General features: G+C 47.4%; 1 protein-coding gene across 1 annotated transcript; it reads left to right on the top strand.

Moving 5' to 3' along the window:
* The first annotated feature begins 1,194 nt into the window (after positions 1-1,194).
* On the top strand, positions 1,195-26,593 carry FRS3 (fibroblast growth factor receptor substrate 3). Its single transcript, XM_074977690.1, has 7 exons — positions 1,195-1,250; positions 9,258-9,397; positions 10,548-10,636; positions 11,380-11,566; positions 14,219-14,380; positions 14,970-15,127; positions 17,173-26,593. The coding sequence occupies exons 3-7, from the start codon at positions 10,571-10,573 to the stop codon at positions 18,103-18,105; spliced, it is 1,506 nt and encodes a 501-aa protein (XP_074833791.1). The 5' UTR covers positions 1,195-1,250; positions 9,258-9,397; positions 10,548-10,570; the 3' UTR covers positions 18,106-26,593.
* The last annotated feature ends 453 nt before the right edge of the window (positions 26,594-27,046 follow it).

The following is a 27,046-nucleotide window of genomic DNA, read 5'->3' as shown; positions in this document are numbered from 1 at the left end:
TGTACTACTTATGTGCATCCCATGAAGTCAGACTATATATAATGCTAATTCTACTCTGGAACATGATGGGAATGTTGTGAGTGGGTACAAAGCAACAGTTGGCTGGAGAATGTATATTTGCTACTGTGTTTGAATCAGCAGATAAAGGTCTAGGCTACCTTCCTCTAGTCTAGGTGCCTTCTTCCTGTGCAAAAATGTTTAACTCCGGATCAGCTCTGTTCCTTATCCTCCCCAGTACCCCAGCTTCCCAATGCCCCAGATCCCCTTATTCCCTGCTCCCCAATGCCCCGGATCTCTGCTCCCTCCATGCCCTCCAGAGTCCCAGAGCCCTGACTTCCCTACCCCCAGACCCAGCTGCCCCTTCCTCTTCCCAGCAGTGTCAGCCACTCCTGCCCCCAATGCCAGCTCCTACCATCCCTTAGTCTCCCTCCCTCCATCTCTGCCCCCCAGTGCCAGCTCCCCCAGTGTCCTCTCCCTCCATCTCTGCCCCCCAGTGCCAGCTCCCCCAGTGTCCTCTCCCTCCATCTCTGCCCCCCAGTGCCAGCTCCCCCAGTGTCCTCTCCCTCCATCTCTGCCCCCCAGTGCCAGCTCCCCCAGTGCCCCCTCCCTCCATCTCTGCCCCCCAGTGCCAGCTCCCCCAGTGCCCCCTCCCTCCATCTCTGCCCCCCAGTGCCAGCTCCCCCAGTGTCCTCTCCCTCCATCTCTGCCCCCCAGTGCCAGCTCCCCCAGTGCCCCCTCCCTCCATCTCTGCCCCCCAGTGCCAGCTCCCCCAGTGTCCTCTCCCTCCATCTCTGCCCCCCAGTGCCAGCTCCCCCAGTGCCCCCTCCCTCCATCTCTGCCCCCCAGTACCAGCGGTCCCACTCCCTCAGACTCAGAACTCCTCCCTCCCGAGTCCCGGCCCCGCCCCCGCAGAGCCCGATGTCTCCGCCCTGCAGCTAAGCCCCTCCTCCTGCTCACTCCAAGGCTCCACCCCCTGCCGGAGGCCCGGCGCCGCGCGCCCCCTCGCGGCCGCACCGCTTCCCCGCCCGGCTCCTCCCAGCGAGAGACGCTCTAGGCTACGGCTGCCGGACTCGCTGCTCTCGCTGCCGGCGGCCCCGGCCCCGGCCCCGGCCCCGGCCCGAGCTGGGGTGGGGGGAGGGCGGCGGCGCTGGCGGGGTCCAGAGGCCGCACGGGCACCCCACGGCGCCGGCCGGCCGGCGGGGGGCCCCGGCGCGCAGCGCCCGCACGGCAGAGGCCGGGCAGCGCCGCAGGTACAGAGCCCTCGGTCCCTTGTAAGGGCCCCCGCGCGTCCGCTCATTGCCCCGCCCCTGCCCCCCGGCCCCCCTTACTGCCCCGCCCCTCCCCCGGCCCTAGCTCCTCCCCCTCGGGGGCCCCGCACCTACCCCCGTTCGCTGCTCTCCCGCTCCCGTTGCTTCGCCCCTCGCTAGCTGGAAGCTGCTCCCCCCACCCGGGAGGGTCCATTGAACGGCCAAGCCCCTCCTCCTCGCCCCCCTCAGTGCCCTCCTCCCCTCGGGCCCCTTCTCCGGCCCTCCGCCCCCTCCCCAGCACGTCTCAGAGGTGCCCCCTGTACCCCTTCGCTCGGGGGTCACCCAGGCACTGCCCCCTTTACCCACTCGTCAGCCTTGCCCACCTTCCTGCTCCACTGCACCCCCTGCACTGAGCCCCCTTATCTCCTTCGCCCACCGCACCTTCCCTGGCCTCTCTGTGTGCCCTCCCCGACCCCCCCAGTGTCTCCTGCACTGACCCCCCGTTATCACCCTCCCCGACCCCCTAGTGCCTCCTGCACTGACCCCGTTATCACCCTCCCCGACCCCCCCAATGTCTCCTGCACTGACCCCCCGTTATCACCCTCCCCGACCCCCCAGTGCCTCCTGCACTGACCCCGTTATCACCCTCCCCGACCCCCCAGTGCCTCCTGCACTGACCCCCCGTTATCACCCTCCCCGACCCCCCAGTGCCTCCTGCACAGACCTCCTGTTATCACCCCCTGACCCCCTGTTATTACCCTCCCCGACCCCCCAGTGCCTCCTGCACTGACCCCCCGTTATCACCCTCCCCGACCCCCCAGTGCCTCCTGCACTGACCCCGTTATCACCCCCTGACCCCCCAGTGCCTCCTGCACTGACCCCGTTATCACCCTCCCCGACCCCCCCAATGTCTCCTGCACTGACCCCCCGTTATCACCCTCCCCAACCCCCCCGTGTCTCCTGCACTGACCCCGTTATCACCCTCCCCAACCCCCCAGTGCCTCCTGCACTGACCCCCCCATTATCGCCCTCCCCGACCCCCCAGTGTCTGCTGCACAGACCCCCTATTATCACCCCCTGACCCCCCGTTATCACCCTCCCCGACCCCCCAGTGCCTCCTGCACTGACCCCCCGTTATCACCCTCCCCGACCCCCCAGTGCCTCCTGCACTGACCCCCTGTTATCACCCTCCCCGACTCCCCCCAGTGTCTCCTGCACTGACCCCCCGTTATCACCCTCCCCGACCCCCCAGTGTCTGCTGCACAGACCCCCTGTTATCACCCCCTGACCCCCCAGTGCCTCCTGCACTGACCCCGTTATCACCCTCCCCGACCCCCCCAGTGTCTCCTGCACAGACCCCCTGTTATCACCCTCCCTGACCCCCCCAGTGTCTCCTGCACAGACCCCCTGTTATCACCCTCCCCGACTCCCCCAGTGTCTCCTGCACTGACTCCCTGTTATCACCCTCCCCGACCCCCCAGTGTCTCCTGCACAGACCCCCTGTTATCACCCTCCCTGACTGCCCCAGTGTCTCCTGCACAGACCCCCTGTTATCACCCTCCTCGACCCCCAGTGTCTCCTGCACTGACCCCCTGTTATCACCCCCCGACCCCCCAGTGTCTCCTGCACTGACCCCCGTTATCACCCTCCCCGACCCCCCAGTGTCTGCTGCACAGACCCCCTGTTATCACCCCCGACCCCCCAGTGTCTCCTGCTCTGACCCCCCCTTTGTTATCCTCCCTGACCCCCCCCAGTGCCTCCTGCACTGTCCCCCATTATCTCCTTTCAGCTACCTCCTCCTGACTCCCCATACCTTCTGCACTGATTCCCCCTTACCTCCTGCATTGGCTCACTGTTATCTCCTCCCTCTGACTCCCATATCTCCTGCACTGATCCTTCCTCTCTCTTCCCCTGACTCCTGCATATTTCCTGAACTGACCTTGTTATCTCCTTCCATGACCCCTGCATATCTCCATGCACTGACCCCTGCTCTCCTGCCCCCATATCTCTTGCAAGGATCCCCTGCAGTTTACCTGAATCTTTCATCAGTTACTACATCCTACCTACTCATCCCTTCCATTCCTGCTCTGCCTCTCCAAGAGCCCTGGCATTCTCTCGTTAAATATTCCTTTTTTACTCACCTGCCAGTTGCTACATTTTGTGTTGTCACTATTATAATGTGGTTCCCCACCCCTCACTTTAAATCCTTCTGCCATCTGTTTGTAATTTCTATAATGTCCCAGAAACCAGGGCTTTGGGGCATCCATCCTGCTTCCCAAGCCAGGCTTGGGGTCCTGGCAAAGGACAGCCTTGCCCTTTCTCTACCTGTTCACCACTCGTAAAGCTTCTAAAGTGTTGCTAGTTGCTTATATGATCCAGCATGAATTTGGGAAGAGGTCACTGGCAGCACTGTGCTGTGTGACAGGTTTTGTCCTGGGTAATGCCATGTGGCACTTGGGGGCATCCTGTGCCACGTGGTGCTTTTTGCTGCAAAGTGGCATCCATATGTTTTCTGTTCTCTCGTTTATTGCACAAATCTCTTGCTTTTTGAATCATGTAACAAACAGTGTTTGCCTTCCTGATGATTTAATGTCGATACATTGCACGTGAGATTGGAGCAGAGTATGGGAGTTTGGAAGGTGGTATGTAGAGGCTACAGTTTTAAACAGATCCTTATATCGAAGGCTTGAATTTTGTTAGATGGGGACAGGAAGGCAGATGGCTCTGGCTGTGGAGAAACAGAATGTGGGAGAGAAATGTGAAATGTTCAGGGAGCAGAAGAAAACTGTGTAAAATAGAAATGAATTCAAGTTTTGTGGGAGTTAGTGAAGACTCCCTGGGAGATATGGATCTAAAGTCTAATGGATAGGAAAGCAGTGAAAATTTTCAAGTCTGGCAGTGACATGTACCTTTCTTCCAGATACAAATGGCTGGAAGAGGCGTTGCCTTTCACCGGCTATGTCCACAGTGTAGTAAGCAAGCAAGACTGTAGCATGTGTCATGTCAGCATGCCCAAGCCTTCTTTGCCTGAGCTAGGTCACTCAATACGGCAGAGGCAGCATGGGTATCAGAGTGGGCTAGTTGCCTGTGTATGATCCTGCCTAGCCGTTAGCCTATGCTGCTATTTTCTAATCTAGCTTGGTGGTGGCTCAGCCTGCTGGAGTCATGCCTCCTCCTGACTGTTATGTAGACAGACCCACAGCTTGGGCCACCTCCTGACTGGGATTTGAATAAACAATAAACAGGAGTTAAAAAGACCTCTAAAAACCCGCTGTTTAGTAATATTTCACACCAGGCTACCATCATGGTCTCATTGCTGATAGCGTGATGCTTGTTGGAAGGATATTTACTCACATATTCCGAGCTGGCTGTCAGTTGGCTTGCAAACTAAAAGTTTTCGATGCAGTGGTATGCATTTTCTGCTGCTAATGAGGAGTGAGCCAAGCTCCCCAGCTGTGTGTTGCACATAAACATAGAGTCTACTGTAGTGTTGGGAAAAGAACAAAGTTGTGCAGTGGAGCAGCAATGAAGATGTATCTCACAGTGCATGTCAGCTCATTTGAGTTAGAAGGCATTTTTAATTGTAAGCTTCTTGGAGAAATTATCAGTCTCTGGTTGCATCAAATCATCACCTTTTGAGTAGAGCTTGGAATAAATGTCATTCTAAAAGGAAGATTAGATTTTCAACCGGAAGTGTTTCTCATTTGCTACCCTCACAGGAAAAGGAACATTCTAATTATTTCATATGATGATTTTGATCCACATTTCTCAAAACTGCAAGTATGTAAAACAGAGGACAGGATGACAAGAGGAGGTGAAGGCACTGTTGTGAATTGTATTGGTGGAGGGTATTTGGTGGTATCTCAGTTTTGGAAGTGGCCACCAAATTCATAGCACGGAGAAGCAAAAGGGAATTCAGGATTTGAACTGTACGCTAGGACACTCAATAAGAACTGAGTTAGGAGTTGGAGAGGAGAATGGAGCTTTGTAAGTGAATGGTTTTCCTTAATATTTAAAAATGTTTAGAAGGTATTTTCTAAGGTACTAGCAGGAGTTGGGGATCCAACTTCCATGGAAAGTTAACTGGTGTTAGGTGCCCAGTTCCCATTTTGTGCATATGAAAATCTCCACCTTCTTTTATACAATGAGAGGAGACGCGTGAGACTGTTTCTCTGCTGTGCTTTCAGAATCCATGGCTGGCAGTAAAACCATAACACCTTGTATCGTTTTGAGAATACTCCCATCTGTTGGCAGCAGACATTTCTCATGGAAGGTATGTCTGACAGTGCAGCTATGATAGTGCCTTCCAGCCCAGGTGCTAGCTCTAATTGAGCTAGCTTGCTAAAACTAGCAGTGGGAATGTTGTAACAGAGGTGACAATTTTGGTTAACTACCTGCATTCACATTCTCCTCTCCCTGCGGGTACCAGCTCAGGTGGCTAGCTCAAGCTGCTGCTTTGCTATATTACACATGCTAGCTCAGGCACAGTGTGGCTGGCGGGGTTTGGGAGGCACAGTCCCAGTGAGAGTGTAGGCATTATGTCACTAACCCATGCAGACTCAGGCATAAGGCTAGCGAGCGTTAGCTGGTTTCATTTCCCATGGAAAGTACAGCTGATTGAGCAGGAAACCATGAGAAATGATGTGATAGATGTTTATATGCCAAGGCACAACTGATGCCTGAGTCCTTAACAAAGAATACCAGCATTTTGCTTCACTTCTGTATAGGCTATGGAGGATTTTTAGCAGATGGATGAAGCAGCTGGTGTGGGCAAAGGGAGCTGGATGATGGAAGCTCAGAAAGAGCTTTGAAGCACTCGTGCATGTAGTATGAAGTCAGCAGTTAATAAGGAGGGTGCTTGAGTTTTTTTCCACTGTTGTACAACAATTATATTTAAAATGTGTTTTAATCAATATGAAATACTTCCTAAACATATCCCTCTTGGATATATTGGCTTGTGCGGGCTTTTACAGTTACAGAAACATTGTTTTGGTCAGCTAGTGAGTATAGTATTTCTTACACTATGTTCTGCGGAGCACTAGTATTCCATGAACAACTTGCAGGTGTGCCACCAGCGCTTGGAAAAATAATTGAAAGTATCTATTTTGTGTTATTAAAACCAGATACAATGGTACTTCTTCATTGTTATGATACCTGCTTAAATTACTTTATTTTAGTTTTGCTGTATATGCTGCTGTTTGTTTTGGTTTGGCAACAATTTTTTTTTTTTTGAAGAAAATTTTCATAAGTGTTCTACATAAAAATATTGTTTGGCATTCTGTGGTCTCAAAAAGTTTAAGAAACAGTGAATTTGTGTATGCTCTAGATGTGCAAGTGTAGTGAGAAAAAGGTACGTTATCAAAGGATTGCTCTCTGAAGTGCAAAGCCTTGAGAATCTAGGGCTGAGTCTACATTACAAAAATAACTTGGAAGTTGCTTACTTCGAAGTTGTGTCTACATGCACCCTTCTTTGAAAGAGGGCACTACTCCATTTCCTGGAAGCGGAGTAAGGACTTTGAGTTGGGCTCCCTACTCCAAAGTAAGGGAAAGTGTGTATAGACTCTCTGGTGGCTACTTTGAAGTGGTGCCTACCTGTGAAGTTAGTTCCTAGTGTAGACACACCTTAGGTGTCTGTATCAAATGGTTTTAATTAAAATAGTCTGCACCAAGGCATTGTTTGCAATGATTAACTGGCTAAGGAATCTGCAAAGATCATTAGAGGGTAGTTTTATGATCTCATTTTATCACTTCTAAGCCTCACAGTTTTTCAGTGGAAGACATAACATCCTATCTCACATATTATATCAAGCACTGAGTGACACATACTAGTAGAGGGAGAGTGAAATAAAGAAGCCAAGGAAAAAGTTTTCTACTGAAATTTAGAATAGGATGGAGAATTGATATGGTGAGGGTGGGGGAGAGAGGACAATGATGGGAGGAGTTTCAGAGGAGAAGGCTCTTGAGCCAGCAGTGAATAGATCAGCTAACAGGCAGAGAGGAGGAGGATGCTAGGTTAGTGGTCAAAATCTTTGAGCTATGCTGAAGCAAGTACGTGGAGGGTTTGACAAATAAGGAGGCCAATTTTGAACAGAGTCATGAACTTGTGGAGTTATTCGGGGTTGAGAATGATGCAATGGTAGTGCTTGTAAGAAGGCAGAATATTGCCCTTTCCGGAGCTGGGGCAAGTGGGGTAAAGAGAAGCCATTGAGGAGTCATTTCCATAAGGAAGTTGAGAAGAAACTTAAGGCTTGTGTATGCTATGGAAGATACAGTAGCATAACCAGTGCTGGAGCTCTGATGCTGCAATCCGGGAGCAGAGATCCACACTGCACTGGCAAAGTTTCTTTATCACCAGCCACCTCCTTGAGCAGCTGTAGCTAGCTCAAAGGAAGAATGCTTCCACGTCTACGTTGTGGGTTTAGGTCAATAGGACTGCAGAGCTCATTGGTGTCAATGTTGTAGCTATATCAACCTAAGGTTCTAGTGTGTAGAGACCAAGCTTAAGATCCGGATGAGGGTTTGTCAGAAGTAGCCCCGGGGCTGTGGCAGACAGAGGCAATATTTCAGAGGTGTGATGGAGAGAATCCCAGGTATGGATAAGGGAGGAAAAAGAAAGAGCAGAATCAAGCCTGACAGAGATATATACAGTGGAGCCAAATGGGATGCTGTTTGTGAAAGCTTATAACCTCACCTTTGGGGTTGAGGATACCCCTTTTTCCCAAGAGACTCCTTTTTGTCTCTGAACTCTTGCTAAACTGGATTGAGTGATGATGAAACTGACTGACTGTTATGTGCCAGAAATTTATGCTTGAAATTTTCAATAGCATTTTTGTTTCATTTACTGTTGTAATGCCAGGCTAGCTATCAATACAGATTTAATCTCTTGCTGCTTGGATTGTTAGAGAATTAACAAAGTTGTCCTTTGTTAGTGACTGGTTCTGATTCTGGTACTGCTGAGTTCAGTAAATTAACATCTGTAATGGAAGCTTTTTCTGTTACCAGTACATGCTTTTCCTGTACAGTAGACACTTGTATTCTCGAGCAAGTACTGAATAAGTGTTTAATTTTGTGTACATTTGGAATTTGTTCCTCTTACGATTCAAAATAGAAATATGGTGTTGGGTGCACTGGCTTCTTTAGCTTCTTAGTCTCTGAGACTTGTTAAGAACATTCTGTCTAATCCAGATGCATACAGATCCCTAAAGCAGCAGATGTCTGTGATTTCTAGTCTCCTTGATGCCATTTATTAATTACTAGTGTAATAATTTATTGATATTACTGTAATATCTTGTACTGTAGTAATGGATCAGGAACTCAGTTTCTAAGACATAAGAATTGTCTTACTTTTGGAGGTAAGTTGTCTAAAGTTGCCCAGCGAAAAGGCAGTTGCTTGTAATATTTGTTTGGAATTTCATTTGCCCAGCTGCATTTCCAGCCCCACTTCATTTATGAGCAGTGTTGTGCTAATTCCTTGTTAGTTGCCTATGTGCATGTCTTTGAAAATGCTTTGCAGGCCTCGTTCATTCTGCTGTAAGTGGTGCAAGTCCCATGAATGTGCCAAGTTCAGTAATGACATCTGTTGGGTGGAAAATGGGTGTAAGTGGCCAAGTAGGGAGCCTTGTGCGGCACAGGCAAAGACAGTGTAACTTACAAACTAAGAGAGGGATGTGGTTAAAAAGCAGCCAGTAGGAGGGTATAAGCAAACGTAAGCAGCAGCCTGTCTTTCTGGTTGCATTTTCTGCTGAGGGGTATCTCATTTTGCTTACCCAGTGAGTTCTGGATAGGTCCATTTACACCTACTCTCTAATTTGTTCTCTAAGTGTGTTTCATATGTCAGGTCTCCATTGGATTTTGTCTTGAGTCTCCACTGGATTTGACATAAATTTACATTTATAAATTACTGATTTAATTTGTGTTCATCTTAACTTTATAGAAATGTTCATAGAGATGCACAAAATCTATCTTTGTCTGTCTTTTCTGTGTCAAACTCTTTGATTGCATTCTTGTCAGGTGAAACATGGGACAGTTTCTACGGAACGCTAGGTGACTTCTTGGCATCCTGGTTACCATGACGTTCAGCAGAGGACTGTGGGAATACAGTGGGAATCCCTCCCCACCCTCAAAAAAACCCACCTAATGGCCTCAACTGGGTAAGAATCAAGTGAGCCTTAAGAGTTACAACTTTTCTCCTACTCTCACTGATTATCTCAAAGACATTCTTACTAGGGGTAGGTCTACACCAGCATTTCTCAACCTGGGGGCTGAGACCAGAACTTGGGTTGCCAGAATGTTTCAAAGGGTCATGTGGCAGTTTCTGCCCCAGAGGAAGAGCTGGTCTCCCCTCCCTGCTCCAGGCAGTTGCTACTTCTGTGGTCTGAGTGCCCCTCAGAAGGATGGTAGTCCAGGTGGGACAAATTTGAGAGAGTGGCACTGTAAACCCATGAACCAGATCCCAACTCCACTCGCATAAATATGGTCCTGTCAGAGGGTGGGTCAACCTAACAGGTGCAAACATCTGGAGGTTGTAATATCTGGAGATGGAATCAAGCCTAGGCAGCTCTACAGCACAGCAGCAGCTGCTGTTGGATGAGTGCTGGGCAGGACCTGACTAAAATTCCCCAGGGCTTTCACCCCTAGACTAGTCACTGGGTCACAACAGGCCATAAACATTTACAAGTGGAACCTGGGCCAAAAAAGTTGGAAAACCGTTGTCTGCATTTGTTGGTGAGAGTTGTGATCTCTAGCATAGACACAGCTGGAGTGGCAAGAGAGTGCTTTTGCTTGTACAAGCTGTTTCCACACAAGGAGCGCTTTGCTGCTGTATTTTCCAGGTTAGCTATACTGGTGAAACACTTTTAGCATAGTCCTGGCTAGTGCTGAAGGAATTCTTCCTCACTATGAGTAGCCATAAAAAGGATAGAGAGTGCCAAAACTCCAGACTAGCTGTGTTTTATGAACAGCTCCTGCAGACCCATTGCGTGAGGTTTACTGCTAGCTGCTCCATAGGTGAATAACTATGAAAATATTCTCCTATTAGACTAATGGCTGGTGGTGTGTGTGCGCACTGTGGCCTGCCTTTGGCAGGACGCCTTAGCGTGCATATCTGCTGCCCCCATCACTGGAGGCATTTAATTTCCAGTAGATTTACAGAGTCCACCAAGCCATCCCTGTCTTTGTGCCACTGCTTTATAAGCTTGGGTCATTAGTTGTGAAGAGACCAGAATAGATCAAAAACATGAATGAAATTGTGCCTTGATACTCCTTTTTAATTTTTTTTTCTCTCCATCCATGCTCCACTAGTGCTCACTTGGTATGCTAACGTCATGGGGAGCTGCTACAGCTGCCTGTGCAGAGACAGTGTTCCTGACAACCACCCCACCAAATTTAAGGTAATACCCCTTATCCTAGAGGGAAAGCTTTGCAATTGACAACAGCCACTGGGAATCAAAGCCTGCTAAGTACAGTCCAACTTTCATGGAACCCAGGCATTAAAACCTATTTTCTTATGCAGCAGTTCTTCTGTAGGGACAGATTTACAAATATGCTGATGATTTTTAAACAGGGAATCCCCTGCTTGCTAGTTCCACCCTTTGTCATGTAGAAGGATTTGTATTGGCAGTGAGTTTCAGTCTCTCAGTGCCAAAAGAGAAACAGATGCAAGGGGAAGGGAAAACGGGATGGTTATGTGTTGTGGAGCCTTTCAAATTGGGCCCATGTCCATACTATCACCATATGGTAGTTATTTGGTGGCCTGTGTGAAATGAGTCAGTGTGGCTGTAAACAGGTCTCCACTTTGTAAAAGCACCAGCACAGCTGACAGCAGATGAACCATTTGACAGTCTTAGCAGTGAGGCCAAGGGCTGGAGAGAGTCTGAGCTCTCCTCTTCCTGCTCAGAGATGTTCCCCTCCATGACTGTGATGAGGCACATTAAGCTCATGTGAGGCTGCAGTCTCCAGGGCTGTCTGTGTGCTGCCTTTCACCAGTAAGGAATTCACGCTTCTGTCATCCAAGAGCAAGGCATATTAATGAGTCAAGGGAGAGAGTGCAGGGACTACCTAGATTCCAGGTAAACTTACACCTGTTAACATCTCCTTTGTAAGCCTCCTGATGGGAACTTTGTTGCTCCTGCAGGTAACAAATGTGGATGATGAGGGTAACGAGCTGGGATCTGGGATTATGGAGCTAACACAGACGGAGCTCATCTTGCACACTCACAAGCGCGATGCTGTCAGGTGGCCATACCTTTGCCTGCGCCGTTATGGATATGACTCCAACCTCTTCTCCTTTGAGAGTGGACGCCGCTGCCAGACTGGACAAGGTGTCTTGCCTTTTGGGGAAACAAATTTGTCTAAAGCTTTTAGTTGCAGCTTGGTGCTGATTCCTCCCCTGCTTATGATATCTGTGAAGCCTCTTTATAAACAGGCTCATGTACGCAGGCAGTCGCATGCCCCTGGGGTTCTCTAGTGTGTGTGCGTGAGCATTAAATACCCTCAAATAAGGCATTAAAGTTGGAAGCTTTCGACTGAGGGCAGACACATGATGTGGTGTCTGTCTTGTGGCTTATTGTGACTCACTTGTTTATATTTATAGACTTCAGAGTAACTACGCTGTTGTCTTATAAATGCACAGCATGCAGAAACAAGTGTAGAACTGGCTCTCATGGTATCTTAAGCAGCTTTGGAGGGGGTTTCAACAGGATCAGAGACCGTTAAGTAAAACCCAGGTGGCAGAAGAAGTTAGTGATTCTGTAAGCTTGCTCTTCTGTGTCGGAGCTGTCCATGCTCAAGCATGGTGTGAGGGACTGCTAGAGATGTCTTCTTTCTATGGGATGCAAAACCAAGGGTCTCCAAGATCTTTTTTCAAGGGTAAGGCTGTTGGCTCTGGTTTCCTAGGCATATTTTAACTTAATCACTTTCTATATGCACATCATCATCTGTGTCCTCTGTATTACTGTCTGCCAAGCCTCTGCTCTGTCTTCATTTAGGTCCCTACTAAAGGGCTTGCTTGTTCCACAAAGATCCAAAAAAAGTGAGTCAATGTTAGTTTTAATAAAATCTTGTTCTCCTCTGCTCTGGTCTTTCCAGTGTATTCTGTCTTTTCTCTCTGCCTTGTTTAACAGTATGACTAGTTCCTGCTTTTGATCCATTGATCCTGCAGCACTTTGCAAGGTGGGGGGAGAGGAGGTCCAAAGTTCCCTCATTTTTTATATATGGCGAAACTGAGGCATGGAGATGAAGTGACTCCCTCAAGAACATGCCAATCAGTCAGTGGCAGAGCTGGCAATAGAACCCATGTTTCCTGACTCCCACCAAACCTTGCTGCCTGTTAAACTATAAGCTACTCAGTGCAAGGACTATTTGTGTATTACTTGTAAAGAGATGAGCATATTCTTGGCACACAGCAAAATATATTACATATAATATCTATCTATCAAGGTATGTCTCCCAGTTAGTATCGTGTGCTGAAAAGTCTTCTGCTATATGAATAAAATCCACATCACTATGCTTCATCTGCTTATAAAGCACTGAGTGCATTACAGTGCTGTGTGCGTCTCTTTAATCATATTTATATAGAAAAAGGATTTTTCTTTAGCGGAATTGCATTTTTATTGGTTGTCAGCAGGGTGGGATCTGTGTCTTTTTGCGTGGGTCTGCTTTGCCTTTTGCAGGATTCAGATCAGTTGTTGGACAGTTACGTTCACTTGGGTTTTCTATAGAGCTCTAGATAATACAGATAGGATAGAGTCATTCACTCTTCACATACACAGGGATCTTTCAGAGGATGTAGGCGAAGTCATCCATGTCCTCTGTAGGTGAAGATAAATTGTATGGAAACCAAAGTGCTTTGATCTGTGTACATTTCCTCTGGTTCTTTCCTGCTTATAGAGGACTTTCTCACTTAATTGATTTTATTTGGATGATCTCTCCCTGCTTTTCTTCCCTAGCCCCAGCAAATAAGATAGATGCACATATTTTCTGGCAAGAATATTTTTCTGTTTTTCTTTAGAGTAGCAGCCGTTTGTTGCCATGCTGTTGTCCTTGTTGCTATGGCTTTTATGTGTGCATGTGTGTGCGTGCCAGCATGTGATTGGTCAGTTCTGCACATGCTAGCTATTGGACAGACTATTTACCTGGGGAGCCAGCGTTTAATTTGATTAATTTTAAAAGTGGTATTCGGTTGCCCCTCTCTTCCAGACGTATTCCAGGTGTCCAATCCAATTCCCATTAGAGTAAATGGAAATAGATGGTTGGAGTTGGATTGGGCCCCAAGTAAACTGAAATAATGGAAATCAGAGGTGAAGAATCTCATGTGTGACCAGTATATCGTTCTTATCTCGGGTGGAGTTAGTTAATGTAAAGTTGGTATTAGATGCACTGATCAATTGATCAGTTAGCAACTGTGACATTTTTTTCATCATGTAACAGCGATCCACTATACAGAAATATCGCGTGGGAGTTTAAATATTGACAATATCTTAACAAAATATTTCCAAAGTATGTGTGTAGAGGAATATTGGAATTGGCTAACAAGCTGAGACTAGTTGTCAATTTAATTTAGTATCATGTTTGAAATAGTGGCTCACACCATGAACGTGAAGGAAAATGAAAGAAAATTCATACTGAGCAATTATGTAACAACTGGCCAATAGAGGAGATTTCTTCTTAACTGGAATGCGCAGCATTTGGGTTTTACCCTGAAACATTGAGGGTTTATACCTCTTACACAGTTTTGTACTCTCTAATGGAAGGGTGAATATTCCCCTTATGTGTATAAATTGCTGATATTTTTTCAGTCTTACCAAGCTCTTGAACATATCCTTTAACAATGAGTTTCCCAGCTTAGTTGTGTTGTGTTAAATAGAAACCTTCTAAAATCTCATTTTCTGTTTTGTTGCTTTGAGGGACTATCGATTGCACTCTTACTAAACTAAGTTGTGCTCTTCTCCTCCACTACTTTTGCATTTGCACAGGGATATTTGCCTTCAGGTGTTCAAGGGCAGAGGAGATCTTTAACCTGCTGCAGGACCTGATGCAGTGTAATAGCATCAATGTGGTGGAGGAGCCAGTGGTCATCACCAGGAACAGTCACTCCACTGAGCTGGAACTATCCCGGATGCCCCAGACACCTAATAGTAAGGCTTCTAAGGGAATGTAGGGATATAGGCAGTATGTCCAGGTTGTCTCTGTCAGGTGCTGGTCACCCAGTCAAAGCTCCATTCCCCCAAGTGACTGGTGTTAGCTGTCTGACCTCTTAGCTGAGTCCTTGAGTCCACCTATGTCCCGTACAGTATGCTTAAAGCGCTACTGTTTTGCCAATGTGATACCTTGTTCCCAAGGAAATGGGAAGAAGAGCTGCAAATATCAACCTAGTTCTCAGGCTCCAGTCAGATTCTAGCTGGAGTCCTGTCAAATGGCCTCTTTGGGGATCAGCAGGCTCCTGAAGGAAACCCCAACTGGAAGAACTTGTGTTTACTTTGTTTTTCCACTTCCATAAACATGACTTAGGTGCTGGTAAATGTAACCTGCGGGCCTCACCTACTTATTTACACAGGGGCATACACGGTAGGTGTTTTCCTCATCCAAGCAAGTTCTGCCTTTCCAACATGCCTCTTTAATAGGGCCCTTTGAGATGCTGGCCCATGGTGCAGATGAAGCCACCTCTGTATGCAAGGTGAGTGTGCAGCTCTACCTTTAAAGCACGTCTCTCTAAATTCTCTCCAGCTCTGGCGTACACAGTTCCAGGGTTCCCCAATGGATTCCACAGCTTCCCTGGGGAACTTTCATCCTACTCCACAGCACGACGCCCTTCCATGAACAGCTTGAGACACTCCTCCATTGGGGATGATTCCACACATGCCCTTATTGGGCCAGATGAACAGGTAAGATCAGGTCTTCTGATGTCCATTGCTGCAGAAGACTGGAAGCATGTCCACTCCTGAGATTCTTGGGCAGTGCTATGCTTGTGTATCTGCTCTATACTGAGGAAGCCCAGAGACTCTTCTACGTTTTAATTTGCTCCTTCTGGACCATTTTACTTCGTTGCAGAGTTGCACCTCTCATGACTGCTTGATGGACTGCAGCTCTCAGCAAAGTCTAGGTGTAACTTCCCTGGTCCATCAAACAATGCCATTTGTTTGACAGCAAATGTAATTCCCTCCTGAGATGGAGTCTGCTGTTTCCCTATCTCTGCCAGCCCCATGCTAAACTCTAGGCTGGATACCAAATTCAGACTGTTGCATGGTGCTGTGCTACCACCAAGCTGCCTGGCAGCTGATCGTAGTTCTGTGTGTTTAAGATCATAGGATTTACTGTTCCAGATCTGTCCATTACACACACTGTCTTGTCTCCATCATTGTCTGATAGCTTCTGCTGCAGAGTCATACACACCTAGGCAGGTGTGGACCCCTTCCTCTTGTCATTTCTGTCTCCTAGCATATTTTATGTGAACCATGCAAGAAGATATCACACCTTGTGCAGATGAAAATTCATATGCACTGCATCAGAGTTTGAATTCAAGACCTGTTTAAAAATGTATCCTACATATTTTGTTTGAAACCACCTCGTGCACAAGTTTCTTGAATAGAAAAGAGCCTCTGTGAAGGTGGGACAGTGCTACAAACTTCAGACAGCATTGCTGCGTCAGAGTGTGGTGATGTATGACCACTGATTGACAAAGCTGCCTTGGCAGAAGCCCCTTTTGCAGATGATGTCATATTGGCAAAATAGCAGCTTTGCTGGTATAGCTCCTGTTTTCTGGGTGGGGGAAGGAAAAACTGAATAAGGTTTACTGGCACAAGTGCAGCTTTGCTGGTATAAGCTGCATCTACCCTAGGCACGCTTTGCTGGTATAATATGCTAGTATAGCTATATTTATAATTCACTACTAATATAAATCTGGCCTCAGACCCAGGAGAACCACATGTCAATCCCCAGTCATAAGGTAGGGTCTGGGGCATTATGGAAGTGGGGTGGAAATGAGTCATGCCAGATTAATGAGATGCTTTAGAGCAGTGATGGGCAATCTGTGGCCTGCAGATTGCATGCAGCTCAAGGGCTCAGCCTGCGGCCCATGGACCCCCCACATGTCCCCCTCCCCCATGCACCTCTCACACATCAGGGCACTGGAGCCCTGCATTCTCTTGCTCCTGCCCATGCCCCCAGCACTTTCGGAGATGAGACTCACCGGATTTGTGTTCCATCCCCACTCCTCTCCCTCCCCTCCCTTCCCAGAGCTGGAACACTGAATCAGCTGGTCAGCGCTCCAGCTCTGTGAGGGAGGGGGAGGAACAGGTAAGTGCGGGACTCCGGTGCATGGGGGAAGTGGGCAGACTGGGGCAGGGGGTGCAGGGGACAGGTGGAACCGCAATGGGCTGCAGGCTGCTGCAGCCCACTGAGGTGAAGGAGTGCTGCTTATGCAGCTCATCCACTATTTGGGGTTGCCCATCCCTGCTGTAGGGTCATTACTTCTCCCATTGAAACTACAGTTCTTCAGTGCAGTTTCTTGCTCAGCAGTGTGAGGGCAACACAACAGAAATCTGGTAAGTTGGGCTCAACCTGCCCCTTAGAAACTCAATTCACATCTGTGAGAGACAACAAAACTAATGCTTGTCCCAGGTTCTGGGTGTTTGCGACAGTCAGTGTGTAAATGTAATTTTACCCTAGCTGCATCCCTTTCATTCAGATTTGACCCCCACCTTCTCAGCCCACAGGCTGTTCTAGTTCTGTCCCTACCTGTTTTTTAGCCCCTGAGATTTCTTCTCTCCCCGACTCTGCTTTATCAATTGCCAGACCCCTCACTTTCCCCATTCACATGCTCACACTCAGTCCTACCTGACCATGTATTTTTGGCTCTTCTCTCTCCCTATCGTTGTCCCCCTCCTCAGCACTACCCTCTGTTTCTAAAACACATCTTCTCTCCCTGCAGTCCCATACATATGTGAACACAGCCAAAGGTGAGGAGGAGATGAGGGGCCAACGCTGCCTGCACTCGCTGCCTGAAGTCCACCCTCCTTTCCTGCCTGGGAACCACAGCTGCTCTGTGGAGGAGCGAAACCCACAGGTCTTCCTGCAGCCAGGGGAGGTGAAGTTTGTTATGGGCCCTGCCCCAGCTCACAGGCAGATGGTGAAACGTGACAGCTCCTGTCTTTACCATCAGGAATGTGGAGGACATGGCTGTGCGCCCAACAACAACAACGAGTGCAAGGATGAGTGTCTCATGCCCAGGTGTGTGTACGAGAATGTGAATGGCCTGTTGCATGCTGGGAGCACTTCTCTCCGGCGTGGTGGGCGATTGAAACTGACCCGGGAGGACCTGGGTTTAAACAGCTGCACTCACCGCAGGATGCCCCTGCTGCATTATGAGAACCTGCCTTCACTGCCTCCTGTGTGGGAGTGCCAGCCGCTGCAGCAGGACGAGGACAATGAGGACTCTGGGGACACCCTGACCCCTTCTCCGAATGGCTACCCCGAGCTGGATGAAGATGACCCTCTGCAAAACTACGTGAACTCGGAGAGCAATGCACTGCACGGCAGCCTGCGCCGTCACGACTTCATGCAGCGCCGTCACAACTGTGCACCCCGTGTCTTCAGTTTCGACTTCCGCCGGCCCTGCCCAGAGCAGCAGCGGCAGCTCAATTACATCCAGGTGGAGCTGGAGGCTGATCCCCATAAGGGGTGCCAGAGCCTCCAAATGCCCTGCACCCCGCTTCCTGCCACCCACCCAGCCCGCAGGACGGACTCCTACGCAATCATTGACCTTAAAAAGACAGCAGCCATGTCCAGCTTGCAGAGGGCGCTACCCAGAGACGATGGGACTTCAAGGAAAACTCGGCATAACAGCACCGACTTGCCTCTGTAAGGGAAGCACTGAACGCAAATGCTGTATTGTGGCTTTTGTATCTGCCTTTCAGTGTATCGTGTAGTGTGACTTTTGTTCTCTATTGCCCTCGATACCCTATTGCTCAGTATGGCATCCTGGGATAGCCTCATCAAGCAGATTGCACAAATATCTGTCTGCCTCCTCCCCACCTCCATTCCTCCTGTCTCATTTGTTTTTACAGCCTTGCAGAGTATCAGGAAAAAATATTTATCTGTTTGATTATTTTTGTGGGGTGCCAGCAGTTGAAATGGCACCAAGCAGAGTATACATGTAAACAGGTCATTTGTGGATCGTGGTCAGTCCCCCTGCTTTCATGGCATCCATGTCAGCAGCCTGTGGAGAGAAGACCACTCAGACGGTACAGATCATTTAAAAAAATGCAAAGAGAGTTTAAGGTTTGGGTCAGTGAGTGCTTGGTGTGTATGTGGCTCTGTGTCCTTTTATGTAGATACTCAGAAATGTTTTCCATCGGTCAGTTTATTTATTGGTTTTATATTTATATCTATTTATTTTTGTTTTGTAAATGTTCTTTTTGCATCCAAGTTAAAAGTGCCAAGCCAGTGGCAACATGACATGGAGCTACTTGGTGTTTAACTCCTTTTATGGGGCAGGGGCCAACGAGTGGGTATGGTGAAAAGAGTGATGTATTACATCCAGGTGCTGTGAAGAGCCACACCTGGGGAAGGAGTAGCTGTGAATCCAAGTTCAGTTACCTGGAATGCACTGTTGTGGGCTGGTGGAAGTGAGTGCAGAACACATGAGTGTGAACATGACTGCGAGGCAGCGGTGCTTGGAGCTGTATCTAAGAAGTAATGCCTACTCCCATATATCTTGTTGAGTCCATATGAAATAATTGGCTGTTATTTTGGCTAAATGCATGGCTCATTTCCTGGTATGGTAGACTCAAAGGGCAAAATTGAGCTGTGATGCAACTCCATTGGCTTTGAGTGGTTCTGAGCCATTACCGCAGAGCTGAATTTGATGTGACCCATCAGGCCCTTCTGTAGTAATTTGTGTGTGATGCTCTACTTCTCTTTCACTGCAGGATGTTCCAGTGATAACACTCTGCGTATGATTTGATTTGGTACCGGCAACACCGGTCCCAGCAACATGAGGAATTCATTGATTCCACTTTGCTATTCTCTGTCATCTCTTTGAAATGCAAAAGAGCTCTTGAAATTCCATTAATTTCTGCCCTATCTTTTTGAAACTCCCTCATCCTTTTCTTTGGAATCTGAATCATGCCGTTCAGTTCTCTGACAACTTTCTGGGCATTGGCAAATAGAGCCCTTCAAACCTCACTACGGTGTCCTCACCATTGGTACGTTAACAGGCAGCATGGTCGGTGAAAGGGGAAAAAGCTGGATCCGTCTGCTTATAGGTCAGTACTGGCAGTCACAAGCACAATCTGTTGATTTCTGAGCTTCTTTCCAGAGCTAACAACTCCAGCTTCTTCTTGGTGCTGTTAGTGCTGCCTTGAAAAGTGAGCCTTCTAGGAGCAATGAATGTAGCAGCAGGCCTACAAATAAGTGGGTGGGTATCTGTATAATTTCTCTACTTGCAAGTTAGCAACTCCCCACTGTTTGTAGAGCTATGGTTCTCATTGGCTTGTTGTCTGCATTACCAATACCAAACATGCAACCAGCTTTAGAAGTCAGTGAATTTTTGCAAGCCTTTGACCTCTTGTCTTCCATTCTTCCTTCCATCTCTTGTTTTTGTTCTGTAATGGAAGCTAATTATTTTTAATATTTGAACTGACTTTATAGGAAAACTGTAACTGCCAAGTAGTATATGCCCTGAATTTAGGTTTCATTGGGGGATGAGGAAGAACTGTTTTTTTTTGTTTTTTTTTTAGTAACTGTATAACAATGTTTTCAAGAAAAATCAAGTTTTTTTTCCAAGGTTTAAACCTCACTCTTTCCTGCAAATTTACATCTCACGCATAGCAGCACTGGACAATGCTTGAGAGTTGCTAGCTGTAACTGACTAACTCTGCATTGAAATTGACTTGTCTTGTTTTGCTCACCCTGCTGTGGGCTGTGCAGAACATCTAGGCAAAAAATTATTTGTAAAACAGGTCAGGATATAGGTTTTATTAAGTGTTCTTGATCTTGACAATATGTCTTTAAGAGTCACAGTACGAACAAATTAAAGTTATATGGCAGCCGACGCACTTATGAACTCCTTCATGGTCCAATCTTGGAACATGAATTTTATCTCACTTCGGGCAGGCCACGTTTTATCTGCATTCATGTAGGCCCTGAGACAGAGCCAGTGGAAAGACTCCCATTGACTTCAGCAGGCTTTGAATTGCCCTTGTGGGCAAATACCATTAGCTATTTCAGTGCTCCATTGGCCCGTTCTAGCACTCATTAATCTAGTACTAGCTAATCTAGTCCCAGACAAAACGGTAAATTTCTCCATTTTGCCCTGTGTGGGACTGCTACCAAACATTGGCCAGAACTGCCCCAAGATCACACAGCAAGACACTAATCAAAATTTCTACTGTTGCTTTTCAAGAGAGATAAATAGTTCCTCAGAACTTTCTGGTTTACTGGGATTTCTTCGGTAGGCTAGGAATAGAGCTGGGCTGAAGGCATTTGTGTCTTCCTTTATTTGCTTTTGATCCTTTCTTTTATTATGTAGTCTCTAGGGACTCCTTAGTGATTCAGAAGCTGTTTGTACCAGGCGTCTTACAAACAGACCAGCCACTGTCCTGACGAGCTTACAGCCTGAAAATTTCTGACGCCGTGATCAACAGTTAGGGTGCAGTCCCTCAGAAGAAGTCAACATCTTGAAAAAAATGTTCTCTTTGGCCAGATTCTTGTATTGGGAGAAGTAGGTCTAGTGTTAACATAAGCTTTATCTGCATCCCTTAGAGTGTAAAACAACCTGCAGGTGTCATGTGGGTTCACCATGGAATGTGTGTGTGAGAGTGTTCCAAGGAGTGTGTGAATTAATAACCATTCTAACACATCAGTACTTGGTGGGAGTGCACAGGCATTCCACGATATCGGTGTTGACGGTGTCCGCTTTCCAGTAAGCCGGTGTCACTGAATGAACTGCCATACATGTGCTCTCTGTGTATGTGAGTCTTTGAGAATGCCAACATGAGTTGTGTGTGGGTAAGGGGCAAGTTCCCCTCTGAAACCTAACTCAGACCTAGCAGTGATTGCTTGTGTAAAGATAGGCATCCACTCAAAAAAGGCTATGAATTACAATGGAGACAGAGTTCAAAATCATGCCTCATTTGCTGATAGGAATCTAGGACACTTTGCCACTACCGTAATAGCAGAAGAAAACATCTTGACCATTGGACCAAATTCTTCCTGGTTGCAGCCTGATTAGCTTTGGAAGTGTTACACCAAGGATCAACATGTTTCCTGGCATTGGAATATGATATTTCAGACCCTGTCCTGTCCCATCAAAAAGGGAGGGGCCTTCATTGCTTTTTGGCAGAAATATTAGGTCCCTTTAAATCCATACAAAGCCATTTGTCTGTACAGGTGAGTGCTTATCAGTCTTGGGAGGAGTCAAATTGGATGCAATAGGTGAGGCCTGGGGCCATATTCTAGAGTGTGCTGTCATAATGTTATCTTAGAGTAGGGGAGGGAGCAAATACACCTGAATGAGTATTTCCAGAGCTCTCAGTGAGCCAAGAGGTGGGAATCGATCAGACTGGTCTCTTCATGGTACTTTTTGTTAGTAACTGAGCTCTGAGGGCTTCCTCCCCAGCACAACGTACACCGGCTGAACCCCCTAACCTGCCCCAGGTCTGCAATGCCATTTGGCTGGTCTAATGAAGAGATCCCCAAACTATGGTTCTCAGGCTACCTCTGGGCCACCGACACATTTTGACTGGCTTGTGGAGTCCAGTGGCATTACAATTGCCTGTGGCCCATCAGGAAAATTTGCTGGCAGGACATGAGAATTTGTTTACGTTGAGCTGTTCCCAGTCAATGGGCTGTGGGGATGTGGTGTCGGCCATCACTTCCTGCAGTTCATGTTGGCTGGGAATGGCAAAGTATGGCCACTGCAGGCTGCTGTGGCTGCTGACACTTACGGACAGTTCTGATGAGTAGGGCTGGTCTTGGGAGTTCTGGGCTTGGAATGCTCCAGAGAGACTCAGAAATGGGGCTTGGGGAAGCAGTGTTTGATTTTTGGATACTCGGTTTAACAGTCCGGTTTTAGAACACCCTGACATATTTAATACACCTTCTGCTCACTGGGCTGTGTGCCTTTCAGGATACATTGCTTCTGGTGCACACGTCTTTTTCGCCGTCTTGTAGAGCTGCATTAGCAGAACATGAGGTTCCCACAAGGAACTTAATCAAAACAAGCATGTACACGCATTGACAGAAAACCAGGACTTGATGCAGCAAAGACAAAACTAAACCCATAAGAGGGACTGTTCTCCATCCTCTTTCTCCTGACCGCATGCTGCTCCCCCACCATCTCATCCCCCTACTCTATCCCCTCTTGATTTTCCCTGAGCTCCTACCTACCTCACAGCTCACCCTCCTAAGATAAAATGACTACTCACACTTACTAACGTAATTGAACCCTCTACTGTCTTGGCTATGTTACTTGTAAGCTCTTCAGGATAGGTAGGGAAAATCTCTTAATCCTTTAGAGTTGTGAACAATTGTATGTATTTTCTATAATTGACTTGCTTCAGCCCACCACAAGAACAAGACTGAGTGATGTGGCCCTGCATTTGAAAGATTGGGGGCCCTGGGTCTAGTGTAGGACATGGGGTTGGGATTGTTGAGATAGGTGTCTAATTCTTATCTCCACAATAGACCTCCTGCATAACCTTGGGCAAGTCACCCTACCACATACCTCAGTTTCCCATTTGCAAAGGGGGATAATATTTCCCTGCTTCTCAGGGAGAGTATTAAGCACTTGTAATTGGGATATTATGGTAATGAAGGCCTTATAAGCGCATAGAGATTCTGCCACTTTCACTTGCTTGCCTTATCTAATCTGTAATCCAGTTGATGGAGGTGAAGTAGGTAGAAATTCTCTTATCATGGAGGTTAGAGAAGATGCCTCTGATTCCATCCAGGGTGGTTTTCATTTACTACATATGTGGTTTGATTTGGAGTTTGGTTTTACAAATTGCAGACGGGCTACTTCTTGGCTTACTTTCTCTCTCTCTCTCTTTCTCTCTCAAGTTCTTTATTCCTCTTAGAATCCTTAGGTAGGCGGAATGCTGTGATTGATTCAGCAGGTTCATAAGAAGCTGCCGGTCCTATGAACAAGGTCAGAAGAGTAGTGCCTGGGGGAGGTTGGCTCCAGAAGATGGCTGAGTAAAAGTGAATTTACAGCTTAACACTCATCAGAACAACGGGTCCATAGCACAGAGGTCGAGTTCCGCCTTCAAGCTGGGTGGAAAAACTTCAGGGGAAGGAAAGAGAATCTGAGCAGACAAAGGGGCAGAACCAATTGACCACCCTGTGAGTGGTTAAAGGCTTCTTAAACCAGTTAGTCACTTTTTGGGCTTGGGGGAGATATTGCCACGGTCACCTAATGTGAGTTAGCCAGGAACTATTAAATTAGTAGCTCCCCCATTCTTTCATCCTGCAGGCAGCCTCATAAGAATGAGATCATCTTCCATGCACAAGGTCCAGGTCTCGTTGTCCCTCATTTTTTACAATGAGGAAGACAGTTCATAGAGCACAGTGTGAGCTCTGCTGTATTAAAGCATTAAGGACCTGAAACAGAAGGGAAGCCCAGGCTGAGAAGCTTACCTCCTTAACAAGTGTGGTGCAGGTGGTATTATGCAGCCTCATAGCTTCCTCTAGTGGTCAGACATGGGACATTCTCAGATAGAAGAGGGAAGTTTTCAGGGACAGAGTGAACTGGCTTGGTCTTTTTTATGTGATTTTTTTTTTTCCCCCCTCACCGTCAAAGTCCTTGCTCTATTTTGAGTAGAAGTTGCTTTGGGTGATGGATGGTGGATAGCCAGTGGTAATTCTTTTAGCTCCTGTTGGAATCCTTCTTTTTGGCCTATAATTATTTATATTTATAGAGCACAATAGGTATTCCAGGCACTGTGACGAACCTGAAATTAGACAAAGATCCCTGCCCTGGGGTGTTCATAATCTGTGGGACATATTAAGCCCTGCTGCATTTCCACTGACTTCAGTGGGGTCACATGGGAGATGAATCTGGCCCCAGTTGTCCTTGTTAGAAATGTTGTAGTTCATGACAGGGAAAGTCTGTGCTTGCCTCCATACCATGCTCTTTTAATGGTTGCCTTTCTTCTTCTTGCACCTCTTGCCATGAGCCTTGTCAGGAACAGATTGTTGAACTATCCTGTATGTTGGATTTGGGTTAAATTAGGAACCATCCTTCACATCCCAGTGTCTCCCCTCTAAATGTGCAGTGACCACCGCAGGTAAGACAACAAAGGCAAAAACCAGAATGTTTCATCTATTGTGGTGGCCTTCAGAAACCTGTTGGCCTCAGAGTCAAAGGTGCCTTCCAAAGCATTATATATCTGCCTGATGCCACACCGCTGGACACAAGGAGCGCAGTGTCCTGAATGACTGGGTACATGCCCTAGAGGCCCTAAGTGTTCTAATACAGAAAGGAATTAGCCTCCAAACTGAATTAGTTCCATGATGACGAGCACATCATCTCTTAAGGCTTGTTCTGTGGACGGAGGGCTTCCTCTGGGACAGTCCCTGTGCTGATCTGTTCCATGTGGGGATGGATAACATGGAAAAGGCCATGTGTCCCCAGGAGGCTTTCTGCATGTGGAGATTTTGAGTGGCTTGGCCTTCTAAGTGTGTTTTCTTTGAAGTTCTGCACTTGACCTCCCTCGATTTATACGGTTTCCCAGGAATAGGTTTCGTGTTAGGAGCTTCTGTCTCTAGCTTGTTTTATGCAGCTTAGATGCCTACTTTCCTCTCTAGGAATGGAGAGGAACTGTAACTGCCTTGCTGTAATGCTAGTCATAGTTGCCCTCCTCGCAGCGATATTGTGAGGATTAATTGATGTCTGCAGAAAGTTTGGAACACGAAAAGACTTACACAAATGTGAAGTAGTATCAGGTAATACTGTTGTGTTCACTTTCAGCAGGAAACGGCTGTCTACCTCTAACCCTCAGAAACTCTTCTTTCTCCCTAGGAGGGGGACTGTTTCTGTACCTCTTGTGCCAGAGTCCTCTGAGCCTCAGACAGGGACAGGGGAGGGTATGTGTGTCTCAAGTAGTAAGTTGTTTTTGTGTATCCCTATGTGGAGCGTGGGACACAGGCTAGCCCAGGGGTCAGCAATCTTTCTGAGGCGGAGTGCCGAAATTTGACTTTTTGACCTCTGTGTACAGTTGAATGCTGGTGGTACTGATCAAGTCACTAATAGCCCTACTTACAACAGCTTCATTAATAAACAAATTATGATGCTGAGCTTTACTGTTTAGGTGGTGGTTGGTAGTTGGTCTTCTATTAATCCACAGGCAGCATGGTTTTGAGCAGGCTCCCATCTGTATGGGGGAGAAGAGGTGGGGCTGAGCTCCCACCTCAAGTTCCAATGAAAATCAGCTTGCGTGCCACTCTTGGCACCCATGCTGGGGATTGCTGACCCCTGGGGCTAGTCTCTAAGAAACGGTGGGTAGATCACGTCACCTCCCTGTGCATCAGTTTCCCCATCTGTGAAATGGGCAGAATGATACCGATCTCCTTTGTAAACCGCTCGGAGATCTGCAGATTAAAAGCGATGTACAAGAGCTAGATATTATCAACATAAATTCTTAGTCATTTCCACAACTGCTTCCCAGCTGTTTTCCATCAGTGTGGGGCTACACGACGCAGTCTGATTTCACCTTTCCCATGCAGTATCATCCCTCGATTGCCGAGTCCTAAACTCAATCTGCTTGTGGCAGAACCACTGCAGCCTGTCTATAGAGTTTGTCCTTCCACCAAACATGGCTTGTCAGAAGCCAAGTGCTGTACACAGGTAGACAAAGGGTGTTGGACCCCTGCTACCAAATGGGACCAGAAGGGAAGAAGTTAAGGGGAAATCATAGGCTGGAAGGTGGCAAATGAAAGCCACAGAGCGGGCATGGGGAACACTCTGGTTTTGAAAAGGGGATCCTGTTTGTTTCCTCCCTTTGTGTGTGTGACTAAAGTTAAAAGGCCCAGGTACATCTGTATTGTCCTCAAGCTTTTATCCTGTGTAATATTCCTCATTGTTACTTGTACTAGTGTCTTTGATAATAGATATTTCTGACATGGCAGGAAAGCAAAGGCACTTTGGGACTCTGGTCAGCAGGGTTTTAAAGCTAGTCTGTCCACAGAGATCAGTCTTGCTGTATAATTACTTCTGTGGGTTATTACTATGGATCTCCATTCTGTCCCTGTTTGTATTTCATCCAGGTGTAACCTTCAAGGCAAAGAACCTTAGCAGTGCTGTGTGAGCTGAGGAGCACTCATGTCTTATTCTAATGTGCACTAAGAATGTATACAGAATAAAAGGAATCTGATGATTATCTGCTGGAGGGTGTGGTTTGTTTGGTGTTTAATAGAGACTGGTCAAGTGTAAAGGTGAATTTTAGTTACTAATTGAAGTTGGAGACCCACGGGCTGGCCAGAATCAAGCCTGGTGTAAGTAGAGACTTTCCTTTCTGCAACTCTGCTGGTGCCCCTAATCCTGAACTCTTATACCAGTCTTATTCTCCCCCAACAGCTCTGCCAATGCACCTCAGTCCCCGCTGCTTGCAGTCTGTACCGTTTCAGTCCTGGATACCATCTTTAGGTCAGACAGTATCCTGTAACTGTGGCTTGCAGCACTTCTTGCTGTTCTGTTTCCTGAGTTTGTGAATTGCTGTACAAGACACCTCAGTCCTGACCTACGCTACACTCTGTTTTACTAGTCCTGGGCTCCCTACAACCTATTACGCTAATGCACTTCAATT

The sequence above is a fragment of the Carettochelys insculpta genome, chromosome 26, assembly GCF_033958435.1.
Source record: "Carettochelys insculpta isolate YL-2023 chromosome 26, ASM3395843v1, whole genome shotgun sequence".
Classification (NCBI taxonomy): domain Eukaryota; kingdom Metazoa; phylum Chordata; order Testudines; family Carettochelyidae; genus Carettochelys; species Carettochelys insculpta.
Note: the sequence above shows the minus strand (reverse complement) of the source record. Positions and strands in the feature narration are given on the sequence as shown.

Excerpts from the sequence above, each read along its gene's own strand:
- FRS3 (XM_074977690.1), top strand. The coding sequence starts at position 10,571 with ATGGGGAGCTGCTACAGCTGCCTGTGCAGAGACAGTGTTCCTGACAAC. Across the intron at positions 10,637-11,379 it reads ACCACCCCACCAAATTTAAG|GTAACAAATGTGGATGATGA; the intron begins GTAATACCCCTT and ends TTGCTCCTGCAG. Across the intron at positions 14,381-14,969 it reads GATGCCCCAGACACCTAATA|CTCTGGCGTACACAGTTCCA; the intron begins GTAAGGCTTCTA and ends AATTCTCTCCAG.